General features: G+C 41.5%; 2 protein-coding genes across 2 annotated transcripts; one reads left to right on the top strand and one right to left on the bottom strand.

The window, feature by feature from the left end:
- The first annotated feature begins 286 nt into the window (after positions 1-286).
- Positions 287-1,470, top strand: LOC102233035 (carbohydrate sulfotransferase 5-like). Its single transcript, XM_005816242.2, has one exon. The coding sequence runs from the start codon at positions 307-309 to the stop codon at positions 1,468-1,470; it is 1,164 nt and encodes a 387-aa protein (XP_005816299.1). The 5' UTR covers positions 287-306.
- A 1,526-nt stretch (positions 1,471-2,996) lies between these two features.
- Positions 2,997-9,062, bottom strand: LOC102232774 (carbohydrate sulfotransferase 6-like). Its single transcript, XM_005816241.2, has 2 exons — positions 8,988-9,062; positions 2,997-5,493 (listed from the first exon to the last, which is right to left on the bottom strand). Exon 2 carries the CDS (start codon positions 5,408-5,410, stop codon positions 4,274-4,276), a length of 1,137 nt encoding a protein of 378 aa, XP_005816298.2. The 5' UTR covers positions 5,411-5,493; positions 8,988-9,062; the 3' UTR covers positions 2,997-4,273.
- Positions 9,063-10,408: the final 1,346 nt, after the last annotated feature.

Raw genomic sequence — 10,408 nt, 5'->3', positions numbered from 1 at the left:
TTGTTAAAACTAGATAATTTTATGTAAGGTTATTTAAGGTGACCTGCTGTCAGAATGTGATACTGGATGTGTAAAACATAAATCATTGGGGGGAAAAAACGTGGAAATATCAGGAGAGATCGTCTCCATTTCTAGCTTCTCTGTGTTGAACTTGAACAAAAACACATATTTTTCAAGTAGAGTAATTTGCTGCAGGTGCATTAAGAAAAAAGAACCAGTTTGTCATGCTTTTCTTTTGTCTTTTTTTTCTTTCACAGAAAACACAGCAACCTCAAATCAACTGAGACCTGAAATTAAGTTGCAGCAATGGGTCGCCAGAACAGATTCAACCCCCAAACCGTGACTATCCTGATCATCTTGTACGGGGCGGCGGTGGTTCTCCTTTCCAGCTGGTTCGTTCACTTGGACCCTTGCAACTTCGCTCCCGCAGGCCCCAAAGTTCACGTTTTGCTGCTGTCCTCGTGGCGGTCGGGTTCATCCTTTCTGGGTCAGGTTTTCAGTCAGCACCCGTCCGTTTTCTACCTCTCAGAGCCCGCTTGGCACGTTTGGACCAAAAAGCCGACGTCTGGCGCGCAGGCTCACCGAATAGCAGTGAGGAATCTCTTACGGCATTTATACCGGTGTGACTTTTCAGTGATGGGTTCCTACCTTTCAGAGAAACGCAGCGTGTCCTCCATGTTCATGTGGACTCAGAGTCGGGCACTGTGCTCGCCTCCGGCCTGTCCCCTTACGGCCACCAATGAGATTCAGTGCCGCCAGATATGCCATGCTCAGGACTTGAAGAAAGTGGAGGAAACCTGTCGTGCATACTCTCATCTAGTCATTAAAGAAGTACGATTCTTTGAGCTGGAATCCCTTTATCCCCTTCTGCAAGACCCAAACCTGGACCTCCGCGTCGTTCATCTTGTTCGAGACCCGCGGGCCGTGATACGGTCGAGAGAGGGGTCAGCCAAAAAGTTGAGGAGGGACAACGCCATCATTCTGGAGCACCGAAACGTACCAGCGGCTGAAAAGAACTATGAAGTGATGCAGGAGATCTGCAGGAGCCACGTACGCATCAATGAAAGAGCAATCCTGAAGCCACCTCCGTTTCTGAAAGGTCGCTACAAAATGATTCGGTATGAAGACGTGGCACGCAACCCGCTGAAGGAGATGAACGACATTTATAAGTTTGTAGGCTTGAAGATAACTAGACAAATGGAGGAATGGATCTACAAGGTGACCCACGGAAAAGGGAAAGGCAGCAAGAAAGAGGCTTTCCAGATCACCCCTAGGAATGCCACCGAGGTGTCGCAGGCGTGGCGCACCTTGCTGCAACACAGCAAGGTCAAACGCATTCAGGAACTGTGCAAAGGGGCCATGTCGCTGCTCGGCTACCGGACAGTTGATAGCGAAAAAGAGCAGAAGAGACTCGACATAGATCTGCTGGTTCCACTGGAGTTCAGATGGAGGTCAACTAAGAAGAAATGAGCCTTGGATTATCACCAAAACTGCTCAGATGCCCCAATGGCTCTTTGTACACCAATCATGTTTTTGCTACATTTCTGACAACTAGAAACCTTCACACAGTCAAATGGCCTGACATCTCATTTGACTGAGTTATTTAAGCCAGGCGTACTGCATGTTATGTTGTCATGGCAAACCCGCAGTAAATGGACGGTGGCGCAAACTGTCTAGCCACTAGGAAGGACTTTATCGTCCCATAGACTGATAATTGTCTATGTGTCTATGTCCAAGTCAACAGCAACAATGATTCTGATCAGTTTTTATTTCTTGAGCAAAGTCAAAAATACAAGGTGCATGTCGACAAATGTGAAACGTTTGAAAAAGTGCTATAGTTATTCTCATTTCAAAGAGAAAACTCAATATATATGCATTTACAAATAGACTGAAATATTTAAAACCTATCATTTATTGTAATATCATGTAAACCAAATGTTTTAAATAGAAAAAATCACTTTTGGAAAGCATGCTCATTTTCATGCACTGGATAATTTGGTTGTGGATCCTTTTACATCCGCATCATTCACTGCGGAAACTTTAGACTGGATTGCAAGCAATGTGGATCCTGATTCTCTCTCACTTTTCCTCCAGACGTTATGACATTGAATTACATGAAATGCAGAATTTACTTCCATCTGAAAAAGGGCTTTGGACACGTTCTTTTTTTCTTTTGTCCACACAAGACTCCTCTTCTGTTGTCTCTGGTTCAGGAGTGGCTTGACACAAGAAATGTGAAATTTGGGTTACAGCCTCAGTCCGTTCCTTGAGAAGCTCCCGCAAAATACGTTGTGAATAACCACTAGTCTCTCTTGGGTAAGATAAAAGCTCCTACCAAAGTTCCCATAGTAATATTTTGTGTCAACATATTTTCTCCAATTCTTTTCAACTTTAGTTCTCGCAACACATATAGGCAGAATATTCACAAATTTACTGAAATATGAACCAGTTATGTGCCAGGTTTAATGCCTGAGGTCATTTTCATGAAAAGAAAAAAAAAAAACAGGAAAAGAAAACCTAGATTTAGCATTGAATCTGATCACATTTTCTGTTTTGTCTTTAAAACGCTCTCAGAAGGAATATTTATTTCTCATCCTACACATTGCGAAATAGTAAATTTACACCATAAATTATACAGCACATGAGAAGTATCTTCAAAAGGAAGAAAAAGTATTGACATGATTTCAGCATGAGGAAATGAAAACAGATATTAAAAAAGAAAACAAATTGCTGTACCAGAGCATTCAAAATATGCATGTTGAGTTTCTAGTTATCTTTGTTTTTTGCCTGGGAGCTGCTGGTAACTTCAATTTCCTGAGGGAGTCTTCCCAAAGGATCAATAAAGTACAAGTCTAAGTCTAAGTCTAAGTCTAGTCAAAGGCTGAATAAGAAGTCAGAGGGACGCAGATTGCAACATTTAGTTTGAAATAAATATGTAAAACCTAACAGGAAACAATACGGCAAGTAAAAATTTACCCAGAATTTACAACCTGTCAGGACTTTACAGAATTAGGATTAAACCTTTTCTTAGGCTTTCAGCTGCACAGAGTTGAGTGTCATACGTTGTATGACAGCTAAACCTCCAACAATACAACATTTAATGTGGTTTTACTGGAGTGAAAACTGTATCAAGGGCATAACATTTACCAAAATCGAAATTATTCAACATAAATAACTAAATAATTGAATTAATAAGTGGAAAAGAACATTTTGACTTTACTTCCTTATTTCAAAGTCAGCAATATTTTAGGGATTCACAGAGGAGGGTCAAAGTCCAGGACGCACAGATCTACTCACAGGAAAACCAATGAAACCACTGAGTGAATTAATAAGCAAATAATAAAATAGAAATCCAAGAAAAATAGTCAACAAAAGGCACAATAAAGAACAAAATCACAAATTTATACTGTACCTAAAGGTAATTTGGGACCATTATGGAAAAAAATGTATATATTTAAAACTTTTTAAGGAAAAATAGAGGTTTTGAATGTTATCCTTTTAAAACTTCCATAGAAACCCTTCACCAAAAAATAATAAATAATCGAGCACCAAAGATCTGTTTTTGTTTTTGGTAAATCATTGGTAGATTTATTTTTGATGGATATTTTTTAAGACATATTTTGTTCATAATGTCAAACATCAAGTTACTAATAACATGATGTTTTTAAAACATCATTATTAGTCATTTTTGGCCATTCTTCACTCACAGGTGCTACTGTAATAGTAGCTAGTTGTGATTATTATTTTTACCATACTTGTTATTAACCATCATTACAATAATTGTGGATTTGTATGTGGCTCTGGTTTCCAAACTTTTTGTCACTTGGGCCAAAATCATCATGAGGGTCCAAAAGAATATAAATAAATAAAAGAAATACAGAAACAAATTGTACATTTCTTTTTACCTGCACACCTACAAACTAAGCATGCAAAACAGCTCTAGGGTCTCACTTTGGAAAACTAATTTTACCAGCAGGTGGCGCCAGAATGTAAATTATCTAATTACCAATTTCCACACAGAGCAGCTGCTGTATTTAAAATATCAATTTGAAGCCATTGTGTGTCCCGGTTCAAAGCAGGATAGAAACCAAAGCTGCAAGTAAGTTGTTAGTCTTCTTGACTTCACTATTTTTGTTTATAATGTGATTTATAATTCTACACGGATATAATTAATTAGAAAACCAATAATCCAAACATGCAAAATTAAGGGAATCGGCACCAGTAAATCGCTGCACCGCTACTTTTTTTGGGTCTAACTTCGAAGCTGAACTCTTTATGGATGCCCAGGGTCTAACAGGTCGATATCGAGTCTCTTCTGTTCTTGTTCGCTGTCCACCGTCCTGTAGCCGAGCAGCAACATGGCGCCTTTGCACAGCTCCTGAATGCGCTGGACCTTGCTGTGCTGCAGCACGGTGCGCCAAGCCTGTGACACTTCAGCTGCGTTCCTGGAGGTGATTTTAAAAGCTACGTTCCCGCCGCCTTTCCCTCGTCCATGCGTCATCTTTTGGATCCATTCCTCCACCTCAGAGGTCATCCTTAAGCCTGCAAACTCATAAATACTATTCAACTCTGTTAGTGGGTTTCGTGCCACGTCTTCGTAGCGAACCAGTTTGTAGCGACCCTCCAGAAACGGAGGCAGGCCGAAGACCCCCCTCTCATAAATGTCCAGGTGACTGCGGCAGATTTCTCGTATGACTTCATATTGCCTGTCGGCCGCAGACACGTTTCTGTGCTCCAGAACTATAACGCTGTCTCTGTCGAGAAGGTAGGCCGACTCCTCCCTGGACCGCAGCACCGCCCGAGGGTCCCGGACCAGATGAACCACTCGGAGGTCCAGGTTGGGGTCCTGCAGAAGGGGATGAAGGGACTCCATCTCAAAGAAGCGAGTTTCTTTTAAAACCACATGAGTGTATGTAGCGCAGGCGTCCTGCGCTTTGTCCAGGCTTGCAGAGTGACACGCTTGGTTGCACTGACTCTCATTGGCTGATCTGACGGGACAGGCCGGCGGCGAGCACAGCGCCTGACTCCGGGTCCACATGAAAAGGGAGGACAGATGAGGGTTTCCTGGCAGGTAGTCTCTGATCAGTGAGAAGTCGCACTTGTATAAACCCCACAGCATTTCCCTCACAGGCACTCGGAGACTCTTTGCACCGGATTTATGATTTCTAGTCCACACGTGCCACGCGGGCTCCATGAGGTAGAAAACAGACGGGTGCTGACTGAACACCTGACCCAGGAAGGACGAACCAGATCTCCATGACGACAGCAGCAAAACGTGAACCTTGCGGCCTTCAGGGGGAGGAGAGTGACGGGGACTGATCCTGGTGTACCAGTCATAAAACAGCACCACTGCTGCCCCCTGCAGGACGCCCAGGAGAATTAAGGTGAATCTGCAACGGAGAGTCATCATGAACTTTATGCTAATTTAGGCTTCAAAGTCTGAAGTCCATATCAGCCTTCTTTTATCCTTTGTGGAGCACAGACGTATTTCTTCTGCAAAAAATAGGAGTTAGAAATTCATCAGTTGCTTGTTAAAACAAATTCTACATGTTCAATTGCAATGAGTTCCAGACAGCGTCATGCATTTGGGCATCAAAATGAAAACTACATGCGGAAGATTAAAGTGAGGTAGAAAAAATAGGATTTAAATTACTTTGAATGTCGTGCTTGTGTTGCCAGATGAACAATATCAGAAACTGCTGATTTGCTGGTATTTTCGCTCATAAACAGAAAATGGTCTGGAAAAGAGAAAATACCTGTTCACACCCGTCACACCCGTTCAGGATGTGACGGCTCCACCCTCGCATCCTGAATCCGTCAGAATCCGTCAGGATTCAGGATGCGAGGGTGGAGCCGTCACTTGTACAGTCTTTCATTGTGACAAAGCAAAGCTTGTGATAATGCAAGGCTAACCCTTGACCTTTTCTTTTCTTACTGCTTGCAAAGCACAAGTATTATAATACAGCTTCAGGTAGCTATTAGGAAAGTTCTCGACTGAACAGGCCACTTTATTATGTACTGCTTTTATTCAACAATATGTCTGAAGCATTCCTGATATTTTGGTCCATATGAACATGATAGCATCGTTCATGCGGTAGTATTTTTGGAACCAACCGTTTGCCCCAAATGATGTTAACATTGGCATCTGAGCTTCCTATTGGACGGTCTCTCTAGAGATGTCCATCTCCATCCCTGCTAGAAATAAACTTAAGTTTACAACTTCAAATCTAGACCTGCATCTGTATGTCTGCTTTTAATCAAGCAAGCAAGCAAAATTTATTTGTGTAAATAAAATATATGGCCTTTTATCTCAACACCCAGATATTCAGAAGAGGTAAAATAACCCAGTAAGATTTTGTTACAATTTATGATATTCTTAAATATTGAAGCCTGGCCTCCCCCTTTTTTATGTTTTCTATTGTCACTTAAAAACATTGTAATTCTGAGGCGCTGATTCAATTAGTACGGATACAACCATGTTTCTGTTAGGAACATAACATCAATGTTACGCTGGGTGATTAAGTCATTAATTAGTAAGGCTTTTGGTGTTGACGATCAAATTTTTAAAAGAGCCAGTTTGAGTGAATTGGTGGGAGATATAGTTCCTGAGATTGCGGTTCCTCTAGGTAACGAGATGGGTCTGATTTCAGGATGCTGTGTTTTGTATTTTTCTGTTCTTTGTAAGTTTTCTTTTAGTGATCCGGATAGGTACTGTCCTGTTTTGTAGTGCTGGCGGGGCAAACGCATTCTGGAAGATGACAGGTGTAAATGTATCTCTAAAGATAATGTCTGGCACCCAATCTCAGGCTTCAGAAACAATTGGAGAATTGGGTAATTGGAGTCAGGTAGTTTAGCTTTTTGAGCACTAAGAAAAAAATAATTTTATCTGGGAAACATGCTGTATGGGAGCTCAGGAGAGAAGTGCCCAGAGAAAAATGGCAATCCAGTTTCTCACTGAAGTTAAGAAAACCCAGTTCAGGTGACGAGATTTCTGATGAGCTATCCTCGTCTTGATGAGATGAGGCCTTTGAAGGAGAGTCTTGGTTCAAATGGGGCGCTGAAGGAGTGTGTGGGGGTGTGGAGACGTCCTGGCCTGGATGAGATGAGGCCTGTGATCCAATAGGTCCAGAGCAGGGAGGAGGGGGGGGAGCAGTCGCTCCTTTCCCAGTTGATGTTTTATTGTTTAGGAACAGCTTGTTCCTGATAGGCGGTGGGTCCCATCCTAATCAGGAGTCCTTCAGCCGGTTGTTCTGTTGCTCCCGTTGATTAAATTAAATAAGTTTGCAGAGAATAGCTTTATCCCGTCCGTCAGGCCCGAAGAGGTGGAAACGTAGAGATAATGATACCATGGATATCGATGAAGGTCACTGTGCTGGCAGCACATGCTTTTACCAGCCATTTGTTTATAGAAAGCAGTTGAGAGTATTTCAGGTCACCCCATCCAGCTGCTGAAACAGGGCCACTAAAAAAAGCTTTAGCTTTAGTGTTCAGAAGTATGGTGAAGTCTTTTTTCAGAATCTCCGATTGTTGTTTTACACAAGTAGAGTTTCAATATTCGGCTGATCTGTGGTTAGAGAGAGTATTTTGTCTGTTATATCAGTGTATGACTGTATTTGGGAAAGGACATGACTCTGGTTTTCCTGGTATTGCAAGAACCGCTGATTCCATTTACTGTCTCATCTCCGACAATAAGTACTTTTGGCATATCTGTGGCTTCTTGCTAACCCCCTGCGCCACCACAGCATGCCCTTTTTTATTTTCTTTTCTTTTTTTTTGAAGTGGCCGATGTCTGAAGGTGAAGTTTCCCTCACGGGTTCTTGTTGAAGTGCAGCAAATCTGTTTTTCAGTGAGATCCCCTCGGTGTCGGAACGTGTTTTGGCTCGGGCTGGTCGTTTGGTCCTGCGAAACGGGGCCGGTGAAAACGTTTCTCCTCGTTTATTGTCCTTCGGAGCAGCAGGTGTTGTAGTTGGATGTGGGTTCCAGCTCAGAGCTGGCCACGCTGATTCATCCAGGTGAGGGGTCATCACCGTTGGTCGTTTCGTCAGATCCACAGTGTGCTTCGGTTTGGCTCCCAGATCATTCCAGGGTGGGCTGCATGGTGCAGGGCATGAAGTCTCTTTGTTATTTATAGGAAGAGTTGTGTTGCCACAAAGAATGTTTAATGCGACGTTCCCTTCCAGTACCTGAATCTGCCTTTCTATTGACTCAAACCTACGCGACGTTCTGAGCTGGTTGTTGTCTTGAGCCTTGAAATTCCTCTGCAGATCATTAATCTTTAATTCTACCGATATACATCTTTGTATAATGTTGCCGACATCGTCCACAGGCATCTTGAGTAAAAATAAAAGTAAAAAGTCAAAGTCAAAAAGAGGAGAATCCCACGGTCCTTAGGTTTGTAGTAATCCAGTTATGATGTTGCTAATGTAAGAGTACCGGTAGTTGTAAAAAATGTAAAATGTAAGAGTAGGTGTAAAAAATTATAAAAAGGCAAAATTATAAAAGTTATAAAATTATAAAAAGTGTATATATGGAATAACTTTAGCAGTCAGTGCTATCAGTAAGGACGAGAGAGCAGGAAACCAGACAAAATAAAAACAGTGGTGTACACTTTAAAATGTTAAAAGCTGCACAAACTTTTAAGAGCTGTAGTTGGAAATATTTTATTAAAACTGGATCTCCTGCTACAAGATTCAAACTCTTTAGAGATGTTTTTAATCTTCTTGCTAATTATGGTGAAATATCCCTCACTTACTACAAGTATGATCACTTTTAGTTAGTAATAAATTGAAATTTGTTGCTCAGTGTAAAAGTGAGCTGCTTGATCTTCGTACATGTTTGCATTAACGACCTCCACAGAAGGTCGTTAATGCAAATAAGGATTTGTTCTTCATAACTCACCTGGTTAAATAACTGTTAAACAAAATAAACCCCCCTCATTTAGTAAAGAAGAAATAAAACAAAGCGTCATAATGAGAACAAATTCCTACCTCTGATGTCTTCGGTCACACTGGTTTAACTGGGAGAGGCTGGTGGGAAAGTGGTGGGAAAGTGCTGCCAGCAGGATGTGAGACTTATAGTGCATATGCACACAAAGGAGCTGCAAAGTAAATGAACAAGCAGACAGGATAAAGTACAGATTAAATCCTTATCTGTGGCATTTGATCCTTCAGTTCAAAAGACCGCCTTGCAGGTCACCCTGCTTTCAGGCCAGTCATCGATTAGGTTCAAGTTTAATTTTCATATTTAATCTTTAAATTTCTCAACAATATCACAGCCACAGTAGCAAAGCAGGCGTATCAGTACTCCACATAAAGTTCACTCAAGTAAAAGTAAAAAAAGTTGTTTGGTATAAAGGCTTCTCCATTACTGTGCCTGGTAAAAACATCTAATTTAATTGGTGAAAATGTTTCAATCAAACAGACAAAATTATAAGTTTATATGAAAATTCTGGTATTTTACGGAGTAAAGTAAAAAGAATTGAGGAAAAATCATACAAAAAAAAAAATCCAACAAAAAATCAAAATAAATATCACACAAAAATCAAGAAGGAACAAACGTTTTCTAATCCTTTTTTCACGACGTAAAGATCTACTTCTACTTTATTTACAGAACACTTTACTTTCAGTAAATTGTGAATTCAATACACTGTAATATTCAGTAAGTTTGGTATTTGTGAGCGTCACATTATGAGCGTCACACTGCTGGGCTTCTCTGCGTTGCATTCCTGTGGTATTCAATAATAATATGCAGCTTTAATGGAATAAGAACAACCTTTCTACACCTGATACTGCAGCACATATGTAATCACCAGCTAGGCTAGGTCAGAGTTTTACTTTTAAATGTCTACTATGTCAAGACATACCGTAGTAACATTTCCGCAACAGCTTAAATGACTCCGTATTGCTCTAAGCCAGGGGTGGGCAATCCTGGTCCTCGAGGGCCGGTCTCCTGCAACTTTTAGATGTATCTCTACTTCAACACACCTGAGTCAAATAATGAGGTCATTAGCAGGACTCTGGAGAACTTGACTGCACTTAGGAGGTGATTCAACTATTGGATTCAAGTGTGTTGGACCAGGGAGACATCTAAGAGTTGCAGGACACCGGCCCTCGAGGACCAGGATTGCCCACCCCTGCTCTAAGCAGACGCTGTCTGCACTGATGAGGTTTTACTCACTTCAGCATGCCGAGTTTGGAGTGACTTCGACAACAGGGACTTCCAGCCTCTTTTCTCATCAGTCAGCTAATAACTACTTAACCACTAGGGGGCACTCACACACTGCAAAGACCATTACTGGTAATTTGCAGGCAAGTGACGTCAGAGAAACTGTAGGTAGCTCCAGCCTTACACAGCACCGTGCTGTGGATGTATGTAGGCATCTGGATGATTAGAGGAATGTACACTTCCT

Source organism: Xiphophorus maculatus, chromosome 2 (genome assembly GCF_002775205.1).
Source record: "Xiphophorus maculatus strain JP 163 A chromosome 2, X_maculatus-5.0-male, whole genome shotgun sequence".
Taxonomy (NCBI): Eukaryota; Metazoa; Chordata; class Actinopteri; order Cyprinodontiformes; family Poeciliidae; genus Xiphophorus; species Xiphophorus maculatus.
Note: the sequence above shows the minus strand (reverse complement) of the source record. Positions and strands in the feature narration are given on the sequence as shown.

Excerpts from the sequence above, each read along its gene's own strand:
- LOC102233035 (XM_005816242.2), top strand. The coding sequence starts at position 307 with ATGGGTCGCCAGAACAGATTCAACCCCCAAACCGTGACTATCCTGATC.
- LOC102232774 (XM_005816241.2), bottom strand. The coding sequence starts at position 5,410 with ATGATGACTCTCCGTTGCAGATTCACCTTAATTCTCCTGGGCGTCCTG.